The sequence below is a fragment of the Girardinichthys multiradiatus genome, chromosome 19 (assembly GCF_021462225.1).
Source record: "Girardinichthys multiradiatus isolate DD_20200921_A chromosome 19, DD_fGirMul_XY1, whole genome shotgun sequence".
Lineage (NCBI taxonomy): Eukaryota > Metazoa > Chordata > Actinopteri > Cyprinodontiformes > Goodeidae > Girardinichthys > Girardinichthys multiradiatus.
In genome coordinates this window covers 22,163,323-22,184,719 of record NC_061811.1, presented here as the reverse complement: position 1 = coordinate 22,184,719, position 21,397 = coordinate 22,163,323, and the positions used below count along the sequence as shown (strand labels likewise).

At 39.9% G+C, this 21,397-nt stretch overlaps 2 protein-coding genes and 1 long non-coding RNA gene across 5 annotated transcripts in view; 1 reads left to right on the top strand and 2 right to left on the bottom strand.

Annotated features, from left to right (window-relative positions):
• rock2a (rho-associated, coiled-coil containing protein kinase 2a) overlaps nt 1-8,421 on the top strand; it is a 53,943-nt gene extending 45,522 nt beyond the window's left edge. For 2 of the 3 annotated variants that reach the window (XM_047344730.1, XM_047344729.1), the window contains 13 exons: nt 1,171-1,274; nt 1,391-1,577; nt 1,653-1,746; nt 1,827-1,921; nt 1,998-2,189; nt 2,267-2,435; nt 3,195-3,265; nt 3,343-3,431; nt 3,514-3,592; nt 3,684-3,951; nt 4,047-4,260; nt 5,993-6,094; nt 7,104-8,421. In XM_047344730.1, coding sequence (XP_047200686.1) covers nt 1,171-1,274; nt 1,391-1,577; nt 1,653-1,746; nt 1,827-1,921; nt 1,998-2,189; nt 2,267-2,435; nt 3,195-3,265; nt 3,343-3,431; nt 3,514-3,592; nt 3,684-3,951; nt 4,047-4,260; nt 5,993-6,056 — 1,626 coding nt within the window. In that variant the 3' untranslated portion in view covers nt 6,057-6,094; nt 7,104-8,421. The remainder of the gene's footprint in view (nt 1-1,170; nt 1,275-1,390; nt 1,578-1,652; nt 1,747-1,826; nt 1,922-1,997; nt 2,190-2,266; nt 2,436-3,194; nt 3,266-3,342; nt 3,432-3,513; nt 3,593-3,683; nt 3,952-4,046; nt 4,261-5,992; nt 6,095-7,103) is intronic. The other variant, XM_047344732.1, reaches the window with a different exon arrangement.
• On the bottom strand, nt 2,489-4,117 carry LOC124855146. Its single transcript, XR_007035018.1, has 2 exons — nt 3,979-4,117; nt 2,489-2,952 (listed from the first exon to the last, which is right to left on the bottom strand). It is a non-coding gene; the product is annotated as an uncharacterized LOC124855146 (long non-coding RNA).
• A 71-nt stretch (nt 8,422-8,492) lies between the features above and the next one.
• slc66a3 (solute carrier family 66 member 3) lies at nt 8,493-20,031 on the bottom strand. Its single transcript, XM_047344733.1, has 7 exons — nt 19,782-20,031; nt 17,619-17,701; nt 15,806-15,875; nt 15,636-15,693; nt 15,180-15,300; nt 13,613-13,654; nt 8,493-9,699 (listed from the first exon to the last, which is right to left on the bottom strand). The coding sequence occupies exons 1-7, from the start codon at nt 19,925-19,927 to the stop codon at nt 9,596-9,598; spliced, it is 624 nt and encodes a 207-aa protein (XP_047200689.1). The 5' UTR covers nt 19,928-20,031; the 3' UTR covers nt 8,493-9,595.
• Between the last annotated feature and the right edge of the window lie 1,366 nt (nt 20,032-21,397).

Genomic DNA, 21,397 nt, shown 5'->3' with positions numbered 1-21,397 from the left:
GTAAATTTATTTTTTCCCATTCATTGTCTAAAAGTGGCCTTCCCTCCCTCCCTCCCTCCCTCCCTTCCTTCCTTCCTCCCTCCCTTCCTTCCTTCCTCCCTCCCTTCCTTCCTTCCTTCCTTCCGTCCTTCCTTCCTTCCTTCCTTCCTTCCTTCCTTCCTCCCTCCCTTCCTTCCTTCCTTCCTCCCTCCCTTCCTTCCTTCCTCCCTCCCTTCCTTCCTTCTTTCCTTCCTTCCTTCCTTCCTCCCTCCCTTCCTTCCTTCCTCCCTCCCTTCCTTCCTTCCTTCCTCCCTCCCTCCCTTCCTTCCTTCGTCCCTTCCTTCCTTCCTTCCTCCCTCCCTCCCTCCCTCCCTCCCTCCCTTCCTTCCTCCCTCCCTTCCTTCCTTCCTTCCTTCCTTCCCTAAAGCCTAAAAATTGTACAAATATTTTCCATAAATCCATGATGAATTTCTGTATTTATACTTTAAAACTAGGCTAAAGGGACTGAGAACTTTAGAAATTTGAATTCAGAGAAGTATGAAATTTATGACATAAAGATGTTGGAAACGAATATACCAAAAACAAATAAGACATTTCCAGAAATTGTCCTCCTGCTAGCTTAACATCTTTTCCTAAAGTAATATAATTTAAGAAGATATAAGAATAGGACTGAATAGTTTCTGGCCCTGCTATGAGCAGGTTATTTACCTGTAAAACAAAGAAAAATTATAGTAGGTTCACATAAAAAAAGGTTTTGTGGCTCAGAACAAATGTTTGGATGTAAAGGTTGCTGACCCCTGCCCTGGAGAATGTAGACCCTTCCTTAACCCTGGGATTAACCAAACATTTCAAATCCAGCATGTTCCATGACAGACTGGGGTAAAAAGCTGATATGATAGAAATCAGCCAGTTTCCTGTTCTCTGTTCAGCCTTCCTGTTATCTTTCAATGTTTAGCTCTCTCCCGCTCTCTTACAGACTGAAAGAACCACAGACATGTCTGGATGCATTACAGAATATACAATAACTTAAACCTATGTGCTTCCTCTGATTCCATTTTAAACACTTTAATGCTAACAAGGCCCACACCGTGGAGCGCTGTGTTGTTGCTGCTGTGATCTGGTATTGCTTAGTTTGCGTGATGAGTCATGTTTTCAATATGTGATGTTTTGGGCATCATGCCTCTTTTCCAGACACTTTACAAGACCCAGGTTCGGGAACTGAAGGAGGAATGTGAAGAAAAAAATAAACTCTACAAGGAGGTGCAGCAGTCTCTACAGGAGCTTCAAGAAGAGAGGTCTGCTGTTTGAAGACCTAAAATAAAACTCCTCCATCCACCTTTAACCTCAATTTTATAGATGTGTGGCTCTCTCAGAGTTAAGTTCAATCTTCCTGACCTCTGACCTCTTTCAGGGACTCCTTGGCAGCCCAGCTGGAGATTACTCTGACAAAGGCTGACTCGGAACAGCTAGCCCGCTCTATCGCTGAGGAGCAGTACTCTGATCTGGAGAAGGAGAAAATAATGAAGGAGCTGGAGTTGAAGGAGATGATGGCTCGGCACCGTCAGGAGCTGGCTGAGAAGGACATCACCATCGGCTCAGTGGGTTGCAGAAACATCCGCCTCCTGGTTTTAAACCTACAAAATGGTTTTGAGTGTGTTTTCTTCTGTGTGCAGCTGGAGGAGGCAAACAGGACTCTGACCAGTGATGTTGCTAATCTGGCCAACGAGAAGGAGGAACTGAACAACAAACTGAAGGAAGCAATTGAAGGTAGATAAACGTAAAACTTTGTTTCATCAAAACAAATATACCATGCATCGCTGTTTACATATTTCTGTTTGTTCTTTCAGAATTGGATAAGTCGAAGGATTGGGAGCAGCAGATCAGCCAGATGAAGCAGTCATTTGAGAAGCAGTTGCAGTCAGAGCGCACGCTGAAAACTCAGGTCGGTGTTCACTCATCACATCCGTTCCACCAGTTGTCTTTGCTTCTGCGAGGGCCTGAACTCTTGTCCCCTGCAGGCCGTCAATAAGCTGGCAGAGATCATGAACAGGAAGGAAGTTCGTGGCGGAGGCAGCCGCCGTGGAAACGACACAGACATGCGGCGAAAGGAGAAGGAGAACAGGAAGCTGCAGCTGGAGCTGAGGTCAGAGAAAGAAAAGCTCAACAGCACCATGATAAAATACCAGAAGGAGATCAACGAGATGCAAGCAGTAAGTGCCGTTCTCCTCCTCATCCGCTCCTGTTGCAGCAAGCCTTTTTAGCTTTTTGCATGTTTTCTTGTGTGCAGCAACTAGCAGAAGAGAGTCAGATGCGCATTGAGCTGCAGATGGCTCTGGACAGCAAAGACAGTGACATCGAGCAGCTGAGGAATCTGCTGCAGTCGCTCAGCGTTCAGTCCATGGACTCTGCCAGCGTCAGCAGCGGGCCCGACTTTGATACTGATGATGCTTACACAGGTAGAAACCGTGAACAAAGCTGCATTTATGTTTAATAAAAGTAAAAGGAACAGTTGTTTTTTCATTTGTTTATTTTATTACATAATTGTTAAATAAGCAGATTAGATGTAAGAGACTACTTTTGTTGGACTCGGCTATGAAGTTTCTTTTTAAGTTATTATGAAGAGTCAAGCTAAAATTGTGAGGCTATCACTGCTCCATCTATGTCCTGACCCTCACCGATGGTTGTGGGATACAAAACAACATCCTGGATACTAGCAGCTGGAATACGCTTCCTCTGTAGGGTCGTCGAGCTCTCTGCCTTGGGTCAGGAGCTATGCCATCCAGGGGGAGCTGCTCCACCTCCTCAAAGGCAGTTGGCTGAAGGGGTTCCTCTGATCGAGATGCCTCCTGTAACCCCCTTCAGAGTTGGCATGTCCCACTGGGAAGGTGACCCTTGAGGAGAGACCCAAGCCTCATTTGAGGGACTTCTGGCCTGGGAACACCTTAGGATCCTGCATAGGCACCAGGAGTGTTGCTGTAGAGAGGGATGTCTGGGTTAGGGTTTAACAAACTGGAATTTGTGGGATATTAATGCCTTATTAATCTATTAAAACTTGTCTACCAAAATAAAATAGTTTGGTGCAAATGTCAAAAGCTTTCCACACCACCAATACTGAAAGGTGAAGTTAAATGGGTGTTGTTGCAAAGTAGCATCTACTTGTGGTTCAGAGTTAAAATGATTGAATATTTAACATGTATGCATGTTCTTTCTCTCAGAAACGAGGCTTGAGGGCTGGCTTTCTCTTCCCGTTAGAAACAACACTAAGAAGTTTGGATGGGAGAAAAAGGTCTGAATGAACCATGTTTGCACTTTCATCGAACTTCTGCCTGAATTAGCTCTGATGCATTCGTCTTGTCCTTGTAGTACGTTGTTGTGAGCAGCAAGAAGATTATCTTCTACAACAGTGAACATGACAGGGAGCAGTCCATTCCCTGCATGGTGCTCGATATAGAGTGAGTTTAAAAAGCCTGACCCGGAAACCCAGGAGGGATGGTTGCTTTCAAAGAGAAATAAATATTTACTTCCATGTTGCAGCAAACTTTTCCACGTGAGGCCCGTCACTCAGACGGATGTGTACCGTGCCGAAGCCAAGGAGATTCCGAGAATATTCCAGGTGTGTGTTCCTACTGCATTCATGTCTTCATTACAACTTCTGAATGTTTTAAAGGATGTCAATGGCTAACCTGCATCTGTCCACCCTCTAGATCCTTTATGCTAATGAAGGTGAGAGCAAAAAGGAGCCGGAGTTTCCCGTGGAGCCGCTTCCCATCGGAGAGAAGTCCAGCTACATCTGCCACAAAGGTCACGAGTTTATCCCCACACTCTACCACTTCCCCACTAACTGTGAGGCGTGCACCAAGCCGCTGTGGAACATGTTCAAGCCGCCACCTGCTCTGGAGTGCCGGCGCTGCCACATCAAGTGCCACAAGGACCACATGGACAAGAAGGAGGAGATCATTGCTCCGTGCAAAGGTTTTAAGCTTCTCTACATAGTTTTACCAAACAGGTCGTCCGTGCTCCCGTTTGTGTTGAGGTTACTGAAAGTGAATCTCTTCTTCCACCATCAGTGAACTACGACGTCTCCACAGCCAAGAACCTGCTGCTGCTGGCCTCCTCCCAGGAAGAGCAGCAGAAGTGGGTGAACCGGCTGGTCAAGAAGATACCTAAGAAGCCTCCACCGGTGGAGCACTTTGGTCGCTCCTCGCCACGCACCTCCATGAGAGTTCAGTCCAGCCAGTCGATGAGGAGGCAGAGTCGACCGCTCCCCACCAGCAAAAGCAGGTAAGAAAACCAAGATTTCTTTTAGCTGTCGACAATCCCCTGATCTGTCCAAGGAGGAATCATGGTGTGTTTATTTAAAAAGGACTTATTGTTTCCACGGTTACCCACTGAAAAAATAGAAATTTAAAGATTCTCTGCAATCTGATGTTGCTTTTCAGATTGCCTGCTACTTGACAACACCCTTAACTTGTTTTCATCATAGTAAAAGTAACCATGACAACGAATGTCCCCCTTTCAGACTGGAGGAGCTCAGTCTTCATGACTGGCTCTGGGCGATGGATGATATTGATGAGGATTGTTTCTCGATACATTTTTGATAATGGTAACGCTGTGTGTGTGTGTGTGTGTGTTAAGTTTGCAGTGCAGTGGCTTCATTTAAAGACATCAGAACTATACTTTTCTGTTTATGTGGAGGTAATGAATAATAATGTGAAGATGGCTTTTAAGAAGAACTCGTACTGTGCCATCTGTGCTTAATGCCTCCCATATTGAAGATATGTAAACATTATTAAATTAAAGCCATTTGTTATAACAGTAGCATAAAACCACTCTGAAACATTTTAGAAAAATCTAAGCTTTAGACGGCTGGAGATAGGCACCAGCTCCCCCGCGATCCACTATGGAATAAGTGGTGGAAAATGATTGACTGACTAAGCTTTAGTTTGCTTACATTCATACTATACGTCACCCCAAGTCTTCTATAACATTTTAAGAGGCTGGAGCATAAAGTGATGAGGAGAAAATGGACTTTCACCAATCTGTCATATGTTCTCATTTATTTAGTTCCCCCCCACATGTTATATGATTTAGGTCTGGAGACTAAGATTGCCATGAGAATGGGTTGTTTTTATGTCTGGTGAACCATTTCTGTGTCATTATCCTCCCAAAGAACCCAGTTTCAGTTTACTGGCAGAGGCCACCACAATTTTTATTTAATGTCTCCTGATATTTCAAAGAGTTTGTGATGCATTAGAGAAGAAAATTTCTAACCTAAGGAGGGAAACAGACACACAGCATCACAGATCCTCCACCATGCTTAACGGTGTAGGGGGCTTGTCCATATATTCATCCTTTGCATCACATCAGACCCAGGAGTGTTTCCAAAAGGTCTCCTGTGACCAAAGCACATGGTTCTAGTTAAAATCCCAGTAGAGGTCAGAAGCAAATCTCCACAGATTAACATCTGTAATGGTAAAACCCTTAACTGCTTCGCAAGAAGAACGTCTCAACGGTTGTCATGGAGACTTGGCAACCACCAGATGCCACTGTATGCAGCAGTTCTTGCAGCAAACTTTGTTTTTTTTGTAGTTGTTTGTGTCCCTTACCATCCTGCTCACTGTGTGTGGTAAAAAGATGAACCAGGGTCATTATCCAGCCTTGTTTGACTCAGGCCCAGTTTCTTATAGCCATTTCCTGATTTATTCAGTATAAAACTCACCTTCCTTACTTGAATAGTATGTTCTGTTGTTTTTCCCATTTTAGGAGTAGCTAATGCCTGTGTCATATATATTTTATCTGTGTGAAAACAGGAAGTTTTAAATGACCTTTTAAAGGTTTCTGATCACTGATCAGTAAAATAAAACAATGTATTTATATTTACATTTTGTCTCCCAAACCCTACATTTATGCTTTTGGGGTTTTTTTTGGATTAGTTTTTTTCTTACTAAATCTGATTAGCTAACATTTGGTATTCATCAAAAAATATTTCACTCTCTGCATCCTCTGACTTGAGCTCTCGGAGATCAAATGGGTTGGAAACAAAGCATGATGACTCCAGCAGCATTTGGTACAACTAACGGCTCTTCGGATCTTGTTCTCCATGTAAAGTTCCTGAGTACGTTCGTTTGTGTGTCTGTTCTGCTGTCACTCGCTGGTGGTGTCTGCCCACATGCAGGGGGTGAATAACAAGTTCAATGTTCAGTCTGGGAACCTGTTTACCTGATAGTCGGGATCACTTTGTCACTGGGTGTCTGAAACAGAAGCAGGAGTCTTTTATAACTTGACAGGATAGCTTACAACCGTCCATCTTTTAATATACGTAGAAACAGAATACCAAGTAAAGAGTTTGTTCCCTAAAATAAACACTTCCATCATGTTCAGCCTGAATTTCAGCCTTTGAACTGTTTTTTCCCAGTGTGGAATGGTTTTAAATGGTATAACTGCAAGGATTTTTAAAAATAAGAATTAGGTGCACATATGTGAATTAATTGTGGATTTTTTCCAAACAGAAGGTAGAAAATATATACTCATGGACATAGTATATATAAATATGGACACTCATCTAAATATTCTTCTGGAGAAACGTTTTAAGGACTGATGAGATGTAGATATCTGGCCACTATGCAAGTATGTTTGAAGGAGCCAGGGTGAAGCTTTCAAAGCCAAGGGCGCATCACCAACTGTAAAACATGGTGGTGGCAGGATCATGGTATGGGGCTGCACTTCTCAGTTTGGATTAAATGATGGACGACTATGACTAAATTATTCAACTTCTCCTACAATCAACAGCTAGATGGTTGGAACCTTATCACAGCGATCCCAGAAACACAATAGAACTGGATTTAGTATTGATAAGGCAGGCGAACATTAAACTTCTGGAATGGCATCTTCTAACTCTAGTTTAAATGAATCCTTCCAAGAAAAGCAATCAAATATCTAGCCAGAGTTATTAAAAAGGTCACTCACAGCTCCAAGAACTGTGTTGTCGAAGTGGAACATGCACCCCTAATTTTGATGGATTAGAGAAAATCCACAATAAATTAAAATGTGTGCACTCAATTCTTTTAAATTTAAAAAAAAAGCGTAGTTATTTGCAGTGCTTAACTTTGTTTGTCTTCCTACAGTTAACCCTGCTTGATCCGTCTCCAAGGTGATGCGGTTCGTTTCCTTTGAAGCTCCACCTGCAGATCAGGAACTCCACATCGATTCACCTCAGTCCGTCTCCTGCTTCATCCTGTGAGGAAACACTCTCCGTGTTGCTCAGCTCCTTTCAACCACTTCACAGCTACCGAGCTTGACTGTACTCTTTCCTTGCGAGCTGGTTGGCTTGTGAACAAAGTCTGCTGTGGTTCTGGAGTAGCTCCTTCAGCTCCCACCTAAAGCAGGAGAGCCATTTGGAGAGGCTGGATATATGGACAGGGATTCACTTACCTCAATGAATCTCACCAGGAAACAGTCTGATGGAGGGAACATGCAGGAAAACCCCAGAACATCACCTTTGGAGGTTCCAGTGGCCAAAAATAAAACATTCTGCTTAAAAACTGTGAACAGTTTGAAGGGTTTAAAGGGGGATACGAGACCTAGATGATTCTGTTGGATTTTATTTTTCCCCCAAATGTGTTTGTTTTCTCAACACGATGATTGTAACTTTTCGCTTTCCACACCTCTGGTTTCAGGTGAGTAACAGGACCCGAATTAAGGTACAACAAGCTGTTATTTCACAGAAGGGCACGGACTATGGGGGGCAGTGTCTGAATACTTCCTCTTCGGAGTAAATCATTCTCTGGGTGACTCTTATTATGATTTCTGTGACTGAAACACTCGTTTTGTCTGCAGTTGTGGTTACAAAGTGAGCAGCATCCTGCTCTGATGGCATTAAAAGGTGGAATCGTACAAACCTGCACTGTCAGATCCAAGGGATGATGTTTACCCGAATGCACCGTTCATGTTCTCCTTTCGTTCTGTTTGAATGTAAATCTGGTGGCACCCAGGCTTCGTATTACCAAATATACTTGACTAAAGCTTTTATTTTTCCATCAGCTGCTTCGATTGAACTTGCATGCTTTTCACACGCCGTCACCCTGCCACAGGTTGAACGTATGCAAACCTCGTCCTGAGCAGCACTAGTCCACTGAAGGTTTTGTCCTGATATTTTTGTATTAAAAATATAAAACGTCTGTGTGTGTATGTGGCTCATACAAGCAACTGGAGAGTAAACTGTGTGTGTTTGTGTACCGACAGCTCCTCTTTAACCAAGAAGCATGTTTTATACATATAAATATCCACAGTATATATTTTACATGCCATACTGTGCACATATTATTTATACAGCCTTGTCCACTTTGTATTTAAGGGCCTTTACATCCAGATTGCATGTTTGCTACCAAACAGCTCTATAATGATAATATTAACCACTTATCAAAATAAAGACATAGATGTTTCTTTCGGTTTCAGACATTTTTTGAATCTTAAGAATGCACTTTTTAAAGCATTTCAAAGAAATCACATTCTGAAAAGATAGAATATTTTGGTTTATTTTGACATTGGAAAAAAACTTCATATATAGTATAAAAGGTATTAAAAATACAGTATTTGTTATCCTGAGTTATTCTTGGATATTCTCAAACCGTTAATCAGATCAGATGTTTCTAAATAAGACTTATGAAATTAGAAATGTGTGGATTCAGAAGAAACACTTGAAAACTACAAGAAAAAGCATCAGTGTTGGAATGTTTGATCAAATATAATCATTGCAGAAAGAAAGTACACCCTTTTTCAATTCTTAACACAAACAAGAATGATCTGTGCTTTACCAGGTTGTAAAATTATTCAAATGTAACCTCAGATGTACTAACATCTCTTCGTAGACCCGTTTCTGTACCTATAAACCCATTTTCTTTGGGAGTCAAATACTTTAATGAGTGAAAGACAAGACAACACATGACAATAACTGAGGCCTATAGTCCTACATAAAGCCTTTGGGTTTTTAATTTCTCTGAACAGTCCGAACTTTGGGTGAAATTGCCAGGACGTTCACTCCTGGCAAGAGTAGCAGTTATTTTTAAGGTTTGTAAAGAATATTTCTATGTAGAATGATGGGATAAAAATTGGAAGTTTTCCTTTATAAAATTGTTTGGTAACCATTGTTTCTCTAAAGCCATTGCTGTTTCCTTTCCAGCTTGGCATTGTGTTAACACACCTGTATGCTTCAGACCAGCAAGCTGCTGAAACCCCTCATATTGGGCACTGTAGGGCGAACTGTGACAAAAGAAAATATTAAAAACCATGAGTACATGTATTGATCAGTGCGACCCCTGCTTTAATTGGCAGCGTCTGGCTGCTACTTTCCCTCTTAAATCTTATGGAAGCATCAAGGCTGTAGTTAGTTTTCCCAAGCAGCTTTTTCTTTTTGGTTTCATCTTTAATAGAACCTGGTAAAGTTCAGAACATTTCTTATCAAGTCCTCATCAGTAAAACCCTGGAAGTGAAAGAGGGTGTACTTTTCATCTGGAATGTAACTGATACCCTTCAGATTGTTTGTTTTCAGTATTCTTTGTGCCTGAGGTGACACAGTAAGCTCTGAAGCAGGATCCATCCAGGTTGCTCCAGGACTCTGTTAGTCATCTTTCTTTGAGCTGCTGCTTCTTCTTTGTTGGTAATAGATCACGGTGAGCAGCACCCACAGGTTGAGCAGAGTCATTGCCACAAACCGCACCAGAACTGTGACAAAAGGAGATTATTACAAACCAGGATTACATGTAATTATAAACTGGTTATTGGAAGCTCTAGAAATCAACATGTGTGCTGCCTGTCTGATAAGGAGCAGTATGCTTTAGTCTTTTGCTGAAACCTGCAGTTTCAGAAGAAGTTGTGCAAGAAAGCTGTTCCAAACATCTTGGACAAACTAAATATACATTCTGCAGATGTTAGCTGACGGTTTACAGAGTTTGTTTTGATGCAGACTATTGGCATTGTTGAGCACCTTATTGCTTTTCATCTGTTTCTCTGTATTTCCTTCTTTGGTTTATTTTACATCTTTCTATAGTCACACAAATGCATAATGCTTTTTTTCTCTGTGGCGGATTTGACTTTGAAATTTTACTCAGTTTGATTTAGTTTTTTTTCTGGAATAGGGAAACAACGCTGAACAAAGCTGGATTTTAATACAGTTTTAGTTTCAAAGTTTGATATACAGGTCCTTCTCAAAATATTAGCATATTGTGATAAAGTTCATTATTTTCCATAATGTAATGATGAAAATTTAACATTCATATATTTTAGATTCATTGCACACTAACTGAAATATTTCAGGTCTTTTATTGTCTTAATACGGATGATTTTGGCATACAGCTCATGAAAACCCAAAATTCCTATCTCACAAAATTAGCATATTTCATCCGACCAATAAAAGAAAAGTGTTTTTAATACAAAAAACGTCAACCTTCAAATAATCATGTACAGTTATGCACTCAATACTTGGTCGGGAATCCTTTTGCAGAAATGACTGCTTCAATGCGGCGTGGCATGGAGGCAATCAGCCTGTGGCACTGCTGAGGTCTTATGGAGGCCCAGGATGCTTCGATAGCGGCCTTTAGCTCATCCAGAGTGTTGGGTCTTGAGTCTCTCAACGTTCTCTTCACAATATCCCACAGATTCTCTATGGGGTTCAGGTCAGGAGAGTTGGCAGGCCAATTGAGCACAGTGATACCATGGTCAGTAAACCATTTACCAGTGGTTTTGGCATTTGAGCAGGTGCCAGGTCGTGCTGAAAAATGAAATCTTCATCTCCATAAAGCTTTTCAGCAGATGGAAGCATGAAGTGCTCCAAAATCTCCTGATAGCTAGCTGCATTGACCCTGCCCTTGATAAAACACAGTGGACTAACACCAGCAGCTGACACGGCACCCCAGACCATCACTGACTGTGGGTACTTGACACTGGACTTCTGGCATGTTGGCATTTCCTTCTCCCCAGTCTTCCTCCAGACTCTGGCACCTTGATTTCCGAATGACATGCAGAATTTGCTTTCATCCGAAAAAAGTACTTTGGACCACTGAGCAACAGTCCAGTGCTGCTTCTCTGTAGCCCAGGTCTGGGGAATGCGGCACCTGTAGCCCATTTCCTGCACACACCTGTGCACGGTGGCTCTGGATGTTTCTACTCCAGACTCAGTCCACTGCTTCCGCAGGTCCCCCAAGGTCCGGAATCGGCCCTTCTCCACAATCTTCCTCAGGGTCCGGTCACCTCTTCTCGTTGTGCAGCGTTTTCTGCCACACTTTTTCCTTCCCACTGAGGTGCCTTGATACAGCTCTCTGGGAACAGCCTATTCGTTCAGAAATGTCTTTCTGTGTCTTACCCTCTTGCTTGAGGGTGTCAATAGTGGCCTTCTGGACAGCAGTCAGGTCGGCAGTCTTACCCATGATTGGGGTTTTGAGTGATGAACCAGGCTGGGAGTTTTAAAGGCCTCAGGAATCTTTTGCAGGTGTTTAGAGTTAACTCGTTGATTCAGATGATTAGGTTCATAGCTCATTTAGAGACCCTTTTAATGATATGCTAATTTTGTGAGATAGGAATTTTGGGTTTTCATGAGCTGTATGCCAAAATCATCCGTATTAAGACAATAAAAGACCTGAAATATTTCAGTTAGTGTGCAATGAATCTAAAATATATGAATGTTAAATTTTCATCACAACATTATGGAAAATAATGAATTTTATCACAATATGCTAATATTTTGAGAAGGACCTGTATTTACAGACTGAAAATTTCCAGACATCTCGATCAATTTTCAGGATGTTAATGTCTAAAAACAAAGGCACAATATAAATCGGCAAATACCATTAAATAGAGACTGTTAGAAAAAAATATTAAATAAAATTTCCAATAGGTAGAGATGCACTGTTCAGAATTTTGAAGACAATTTTGATGACCAGTGTAAAAATTTGACATGCCGACACTGTTGCAGTTTCCGATTTCTTCTAATGAACTATGAAACGAGAAGAAATAGTAACGACATCTTTCCTTAATAATAGCATTCACATCAAAGTGTTGTTGATGCGACCTGGTAGTGCTCATTATGCCTTCCGGAAAAATGTTGGAAGTTTGATTTTCCACAGGTCAATTACAGGTCCTTCTCAAAATATTAGCATATTGTGATAAAGTTCATTATTTTCCATAATGCTTCGATAGCGGCCTTTAGCTCATCCAGTGTTGGGTCTTGAGTCTCTCAACGATCTCTTCACAATATCCCACAGATTCTCTATGGGGTTCAGGTCAGGAGAGTTGGCAGGCCAATTGAGCACAGTGATACCATGGTCAGTAAACCATTTACCAGTGGTTTTGGCACTGTGAGCAACAGTCCAGTGCTGCTTCTCTGTAGCCCAGGTCTGGGGAATGCGGCACCTGTAGCCCATTTCCTGCACACGCCTGTGCACGGTGGCTCTGGATGTTTCTACTCCAGACTCAGTCCACTGCTTCCGCAGGTCCCCCAAGGTCTGGAATCGGCCCTTCTCCACAATCTTCCTCAGGGTCCGGTCACCTCTTCTTGTTGTGCAGCGTTTTCTGCCACACTTTTTCCTTCCCACTGAGGTGCCTTGATACAGCACTCTGGGAACAGCCTATTCGTTCAGAAATTTCTTTCTGTGTCTTACCCTCTTGCTTGAGGGTGTCAATAGTGGCCTTCTGGACAGCAGTCAGGTCGGTCTTACCCATGATTGGGGTTTTGAGTGATGAACCAGGCTGGGAGTTTTAAAGGCCTCAGGAATCTTTTGCAGGTGTTTAGAGTTAACTCGTTGATTCAGATGATTAGGTTCATAGCTCATTTAGAGACCCTTTTAATAATATGCTAATTTTGTGAGATAGGAATTTTGGGTTTTCATGAGCTGTATGCCAAAATCATCCGTATTAAGACAATAAAAGACCTGAAATATTTCAGTTAGTGTGCAATGAATCTAAAATATATGAATGTTAAATTTTCATCATTACATTATGGAAAATAATGAACTTTATCAGAATATGCTAATATTTTGAGAAGGACCTGTATACTAAACATTGTCCAATGCTGGCCACCAGGAAATTTCTCTGTGTTTACTAGATGGTACAGGTTTAATCTGAAGTGTTAAAGGGATAAAAACTAAAGATAATACTGTTTCCCACTGCAGCAAAGCTATCAACTGTTCATGACTTCCCAACAAACCCCCAGAGAAAGTCTAACCAACTTTAAGCTTAACATAACATAAAGAGTATGTTCATCTTTTAAAATATTAATGTGACTTCATTTTTTTATACATACAGTATACTTGGAAATTTTTAGATAGCAACTGTAAAAAGAGAAAATGGAATAAACACAAAATAAAAATCCATACCTAACAGCAAAAACATTTGAGACATGTCCAAAAATGTAAAACAAAATCCTAAAAACAGAAGCTGAGAAGTCCAAGAGTTCAGGGACTAATGAACTCATTTCCTTATATTTCATTCTTGCCTTCATTAAAAACTGAGGCATTCAGAACTGCCTTTTAATGAGATTTCACTCTCTCAGAGCGCCCCACGCTTCCACATTTCTACTGCGATGGAAGACATTTGGGGAACAAAATTAAATGTTTCTGCCATGTGTCATTTTACGGCAACTTACCCTGCATGTCTCCGGTCGTCACTGTGGTGGTGTAAATCCGCGCTGGAACAAAGAGGAAGCTGAGTTAATGACATGCACATTATCCGACGCACTCTCTCGAATTTAATTAATGGAGTGTTGAATTGCTGATTTACTGAACGCATTGCAAACGGACGAGGGATTATCCATATTCATGACCTGAAAGTGATTTAAGTGGAAGGATTAGTTGAAACAGACGAGCTGTTGAAGCTAATTAAATTTAAGTTAGAAATGATATTGACTTTAATTTAAAATGTGGAAACCTGACTTTGTCACTGGGCATGTACCTTTCAAATCTGCCACCTGACTTGGAAAATGTCTTGGATCTGTAACAGATTTGCATTTCTCTGCATCAAAAGAACAAGGGTTGAGTTATCCTTTACATATTCCACCAGTTGAAAGGGCTGGCCAGGAACTGGCTGAGAATATTATAGATGTGGTCGTGTAGTAGGAAAAATAAAGCTGGTTTGTTTAATAAGATTAAGGGAAGGTGTTAGAAAAACATTTCTGGAGACAAAGAGCACTAAACTAAAAAGAATGCTTCCTGTAATGTGCATTAAAAATATTTAGTATTTTATACTTTAATGCTTTTTAATTTTACACTGTATCATATGACTTATTATTGCTCATTCTTTTCTACTTCCTGGTTATTTTATTCACTTAAGAATCTTTTTAAGCAAAAGCGATACTGAGCTAAGAGCTTGAGGAAGTGGTTGGGGTTGCAGATAAGGTGTTCATTGACATGACGTTAAAGGCTTAAAATTCTCCTGTAGCAATATTAACCTACATTAAATTATATTAATGTTAATACTCCAGGGAGTCTTATAATATTTTAAAAAATCAATCAGAAAGATGAATCCTATGTTTCCAGAATACATAAAAATAAGCAGAGAGATTTTTCTCTGGACTACAAACCGGCATTTTAACTGAAGATTATAAGAAGACTCAACAGTTCAAAGTTTGTCTACTCAATAATGATAGGTAATATGTTTGACCTAATCTAACAAAAAAAAAGACAAACAATGCAAACTAATCTACAACTTAAGGGGAAAGCTTTATGATGAGCGAATAATCGTTCAAAATACTGTTAGCCACTTTGATTAGGTCTAAAATCAATCAAGAATCTGGGATTCTTTCTGAAGCCTAAACAAAAGTCTTCAACTGTCAGCTTTTGTCACCAGAAGTACCACAAAAGCAATAAGAAGAAAGCATAACTGGGTCAGACGCACATTTAAGGCAGCTGGATCTTGAAAGGTTGATCATTCTTCTCTGACCCGGTCGGGCGAGTACTCTTAATGGACTCTAAAATTTGGCTTAAATTTCTAAACTTAGCTTGGCTCATTCGCAGCATTCACTTCCAGCGGCGGAGTCATCACAAGGGAGTGATCAACCAATCAGAAATGGACTTATTCATATAAGAAGGACTAAGCTTTTTTATTTTATTTTTCATTTGTGATATATTGAGCAGCCCTGATTGAAAGTTAATTTTGAGGAAGGAAAGCCTCTACACCCCACAGCAACTGGAAATGAAGTTCCCTCAGACACTCACCCATACATGTGTAGGTAGCCATTGCCCAGGAGAGGGCGCTAACCTGTCCGGCATCCTTGGAGCTCCACATGCACTGCAGCTGGGCAAACTTACTGGCTGCACTAATAAACGTGCACAGGCTCTGAGAGGACATTGGAGGTCATATATTACACAATTATAACCTGAACGATTGAACACTGCAAGTAGGCTTGCTTATAAAACAGTAAAAAGTTACTTTCTGTGCCGTCTAACATCTCAAACTTTAAGCGCCAGAATTGCTGCTTCACCTATTTAAATGCAAAATGCCTGGAGACATGTTCATCCCATTAACCAAGCCGGTGTGGATGTGTTTCAGTGTGAGAGAAATGAGCTCAGGGTGAGTTTCTTCTCAAACCTCCACATCATTACTCCTGACTGATGACATGCCATCTCTTTACTAAGAGACAATGTGTGACTTATTTGAAATTGATGCATTACCATGGCCAGATCTATGATCCACCTCTCAACAGTGAGGAGCCTCCAGCCTCCGACCAACCTGAGCAAGCAACGTTAAGGCAATGCACAAGACGCTGCTGGGGATTCATTGACTTCCTTCAGCGCCAAATGAGAGGTTTCACAGCCATTACTGCCAGAGAGGGAAAGGATACAGCAAGGCGTAGACGAGGCTCTGCCGCAGGCTGCCGTTGTAGTGAAGAATCAGGAGCAGAAGAAAGACATCTGACGACAAATAGAGCAGGTTATAAACGTGCACCACTTCACACTGGGTTAGAGCTTCATTTCAAGGGCCACTGACATACAGCTGATTCAGTAGCTATTCAGACTTTTCTAAATTTTATACCTCTGAAAAGTTTCCTGGTCTGAATTTCCTACTCTAATCCACACAGGTTCAGCATTTTACATACAGGCTCCAACATATAGATAAACTAGGGCTAAAACAATTGATCATGATTAATTGATTATTGTAATAATCGTCAAACAATCGAATAATCGTTAACTTAGTATACAGCCTCTAAAACACACCATTTGTTGAAAGAACAGCCCACTCAGAGCAGTAATTAAGCCAAAATATGTACATTTTGCATTTAAGAAATGAAAAACTTCTTTGTCTGTAAATATGCTCTATCCAGAACTCCTCAAGTGGCGTAGTTATATTTCACCTGATTCTAATTCTGTAAAAAAATTCCTATTAAGCCCTTTTTGTTATCCGATTATTAATCAATTAATCGAAAAAATAGTCGACAGATTAATCGATTAGCAAAATAATAAGTTAGCTGCAACCCTAACACACAACCTCACAAACATTTTTGCAAAATGTCCTTTAGCGAGCTGCAGCATAACCACCTACGTTTTGTACCTCGAAACGATGTTAATTTTTGGTTGATTTTTGACCACTCTTCTTGGCAGAACTGGTAGAGTACTTTATTTAATGTTTTAGGTTTACTGAAACGGAGCTGAATTTTAAACATATTCCATAAATTTTCAATAGAATTAAGTTCAGGGTCAGTCCAGAAGCTTAATGTTAGCCTGCTTCATCCAATCCAAAACCAGTTTTGATGCATGGAACAAGCAACTGTGTCAAAGTTGAACTAGTTGAAGAATTTGGAAGTAGTATTCTTCCTTTATTATTCCATGATCTGTTTGTACCACTGACAGCAAAACAGATCCACAGTATGATGCTGCCACCACCATGCTTGACAGTTTGTAAAGTATTCTTAGGTCAGAAAGCTTCTTCAACTCTTCCAAAAATACCTCCTGTCATTGTGGTCAAATTGCTACATTTTTTAAATGTATGGCCATAAAACCTTTCTACTGAAGGCATCTGGCTTGTCCATGTGGACAGCTGCATATTTCAGTTGATGTAGTTTCAACTTTCTTTCTTGCACCCTCTCTATTATGACTATAGACAGTCACACTGGTCTTTCAGCGGTTTTCAGTTCATTACAGATTTGAGCCATGATGGTTCCTAGGTTGTACCTGAACATCCTGATCACCTTCCTTTCATCTGAAGGCTACAGCGGACACATCTGACAAAGAGAAACTGCCTCCTGTATTCAATCAAGATCCTGAATCAGACGATATTAGACCTTTACCTGGTCTAAGTTATCTTTAGCGCCACTGATCGAAAGCTTTATGTGAATGAGTGTATATATTTAAGCTTGTATGTATATGTCGGACCCTGCGTTGATTAGAACAAATGTACAACATTCGCATAACTCAAACCTGGTCTCATGTTTTGCAAAATTATTATTAGTAATTGTTTTAAAATTCCATTCTGATTACAATAAATAATTCAAAGTCCCAAATAATTATGACCATGTTCACACTGGTATACGTCATTATATTCAAGACCAAAGTGTCTCAATACAAATTAAATACACCCAATAACAATAAATAACAAAAGAATGAGAACATTCAACACCCCTTTCAGCCAATTAAATGCCATACTATTTGCTAACTAACCTTGAGCAATGAGGATGGGATATTCCAGGTATGTTGGGGGCGGGTAGTCGTAGTACATCTGGTATGTTACAAAAACGATGAACCTAAACAAAGTAAAATGTCAGTCTATGAAATTGAATCAATTGAGCTGATTTTTTTTTTTTTTCATTTCCAAACTGGAATACCATCTTCATACAATGTTGTGTAACTGTTTACATGTACAGGTGTAAGAAAAAGATGATGAATATTTAGGGTTGTAATAATTTCCTGGAGCTGAGGGCAATTTGTGACAGAACTACGGGGTCAGACTGGAAGAGAAATTATGAATCCTGAGTTAAATCACGACCACAACTCACGCTGACCACATCTTCGTCTTGCAATCCGGGCGAGGGTTGTGGGTTCGATTCCGGCTTCCTCCTGCTACGATGTGCAAGGCAAGGCGGGGGCAAGGCATTTAACCTCAAATTCCCAACCAATCTGCGTATCAATTCAATTCAAAGATACTTTATTGATCCCTGAGGGGAAATTAGAATTCCAGTACACGCGCTGTGTGTGTGTTAGTGAGTGCGTCTGGGTGAATGTGGCTCTAGTGTAAAGCGCTTTGAGTGGTCAGTATGACTGAAAAGGCGCTCTATAAGTTCAGTCCATTTACCATTTATGTGCAGTTTTCCTGTTTGCTGTGCCCCTTCTTATGGATTTCTTTCAACATTGACATCTAGCCACTCTTCCATAAAGGTCAGATTAGTGCTCTACCTGCCCGAGCCAATCATTTGAGTGGACAGTCATGTCTTGATAGGTGTACAGTTGTGCCATACTCTTTCCATTTTCTGGATAAAGGATTAAACATTAGTGGAGTCTGTGGAGATTGCAGATGTTTCTGTAGATTTTTATTTATTTAGTTTTGCATTTAATGTTGGTCTTGTCAAAATAAGGTGAGATCTTTCCATGTAATCCATGCAACATTTAGTAACTGCTCACAGTTAACTCCATAAAAGTTACAATGAATATCCTTATATCCTTATGTGTAATACATGCAATAATTATTAAAATACACAGTTGAAGCAGTAGAGAGTGAAAACAAGCATATTCTCATATTCTGGGACTGAGAGACTGGAGGGCCTGTGTGGAGCCACATATTAACTATCTTATTTTTTGCAGAAATATAAACAAGTGTATCCAAAGAAATGATGTATGACGATTTTACATTCTTTTACATGTATTAAATGAAATTAGTAATCTTTGATTATCAAGTTAAAAGATGTATGATTGAAATATGGTTAAGAACTGATAATTAAAGTAAAAAACATTAAGGTTTGAAATTCTCAACCAGCTATATATGAAAGAGATATAACGTTAATCATTTGTGAAGCATGAATAAAAAGAATGAAGTGATGGTTTTGTAACTGTGTTTTAAAGTAAATGCAGAAAGCTGAAGAATGGAAAGTGTAATACTGTGTAAAGCTTAAGACTGAGCAGATTAGGGAGAGAACTGTAGGATGACTGGGAGTGATGAGAGTCAGCTGCATGCTGACAGTGAATCCTTTGGAGGCCAGTGCAAGGAACGGAGGATGAGTCTACAGCCAGCTGGGTGGCTATTACCGCCATCTCCAAGGCCGAAAAACAGAACCAGAAAGTCACGATGACCTTGACTAAGTATTGAGCAATAACTGAGAAGCCTAACAAGGGGCTGAATGGTGAAAGCATCAAGCACTATAAAAGCAAAGCTGAAGGAGGGAACGTTGTTGTTTCCTCGCAGAAGACCAGCGAACAAGATCGGACGGAGAAAAGAAGCTCAGATGGAAAAGGAACAGAGACACAGTTATTCTGCTTCACACAGATGCTGATTATGGCATCAAATGCAACAGAGAGCAGCGCACTGATTCACAAACAAATACAAGTCTGGCCGGTTTACGTACATTATCACTCAAGTAAAACACTCTGAGTGTAAAAAAAAAAAAACAGTGTTTCGTTTAATTTATAATGAACTTTCATCTGTTTTTAAGCTATTTAGACACAAAAATACGTTATATCCTTTCTGTGCACATGTGCACGGTTAGGAACAGGAAGCCATCACATAAAAGCTGCGCCCTTCCTCCTATCTGTCACAGTTAATCTTCCTCAGCCCGCAAGGAAATCACAGGCCATGATAAAAGTGCACCAGAAACTCCTGCAGAGTCCACCTACCCGATGAGTTCCAGCAGCAGACTGTTGAGGCTGATCCCCGTTGAACATTTGGCTCTCATTAGCACGAAGATCTGCGGGAACTTCAGCACCATGCAGACAAGCAGCGTGCTGAAGTTGGCGATGTGCAACAGGGTGTCGGACTGCATGGTACCGAAAGCTGGATCTTGAATCTCTTTCTAATCTTTTTTATTTTTTATAAATAACACTAGCTTACAGATGCTGCTGTGATGCAAACACCGTTAAGGTACTTGTGCTCCAGTAGGAATTCCGGTGTAAATTCTTCAAAATAATACTAGAAAATAATCTTGTAAGCTCTCTAACGTATTGTTACGGGATTTATCACATGTTTTGAATAACATAGAAATTATCTATAAGTATTTGAACAAAAAATTATATTTTACTTTCTAAAGCGAAATAATCATTGCACTAATGCTTTTAATTTGAAAAACAACTGCGTTTGACATCCGTTGATATCGTGACAATTTGACAGTCGGCATAAGGTCTCATTTCCGCATTCATCCTCTGAAAGCTGATTGGCTCGGAAACAACCACAGGATTTCAAACCTTGTGTTCAAAAATATTAAACACTGCTTCATTTTTGTATTTAATTATTTAAAATAAAACAAAAAAATAATAATTCAGCTTTGTCAATTTTGTATTTATGTGTCAATAATCATTACAAAGCAGCTAGTGTTGCTAAAACTGAAGTTATTTTTAGATTCATTTTATTTATGATATTCAGTAGTTCATTTAAGTAACGCATTAAAACACTTCACTGATCTGTGTAGTATTGCTCTGAAATGTACAATATGCAATAGATTTGTGACATTTGTAGAACATCAATCTTGAGTCATTTTCTGATTCATGGAAGCCATAAACTATGAAGTGGTCTTAGTCAATAAACATACATTTTAATTTTATTTTAAATAATTTTATTTATTTATTTATTTGTATTTGCAGTGCTGTGCATCAGTTATCCTTGATTTATGTTGTCTTTTTGTTGTTTTATTCAAAGAAGCCATATTCCAACATACCTTCTAATTTCTTCAGTTAATTAATTTAACATTTTTAACTAAGTTTTTAATTACTGTGATTTGCAGTACTGTGCATCTATCTTAAGCCATTCTTTGTCTATTTTCTTTTTGTTTGATTCAAACAATCCATTATTATAATAATTTCAAGATGTCCTCATTAATTGTCTTCCTGCATTTACTGGAGGGTTTAAATATTTTATTTATTTATTTACTTACCTACTTACTTACTTAGTTACAATCTTGCTGGTGTACTTAATAATAATAATAATGTTTTTTTCATGCAAGTTTTTACTGAAACGTGACTTGAGTTTGATTCCATTCAATGATGAAAAAAGGATTTGAACTTTTAAACGAAACAGTCTAACAAACAAACCCAACAAAGAGATTCCCAAAGAGCTATATGCTGGAAACCTGATATAGAGTAGGTAATCAACTGAAGGACGATGAAAATCTAATTTCAGGTATTTTGTGGAGGTTTTCCTGTTTCCTAAAAATATTGCCTTTCAGATGCAGTTCGTATTTATCTCAGATCACATCACATCCTTTCTGAGTTAAGTTTACCTGTTTTCTTAACTTTTAAAA

Bases quoted from the DNA above. Each gene is read 5' to 3' on its own strand.
- slc66a3 (XM_047344733.1), bottom strand. From the start codon at position 19,927: ATGCAGTCCGACACCCTGTTGCACATCGCCAACTTCAGCACGCTGCTT. The intron at 17,702-19,781 runs GTAGGTGGACTC...TACTTTGTTTAG, and splicing joins CTGCTGCTGGAACTCATCGG to GTTCATCGTTTTTGTAACAT. The intron at 15,694-15,805 runs GTATCCTTTCCC...TTGCTTGCTCAG, and splicing joins AGCCTCGTCTACGCCTTGCT to GTTGGTCGGAGGCTGGAGGC.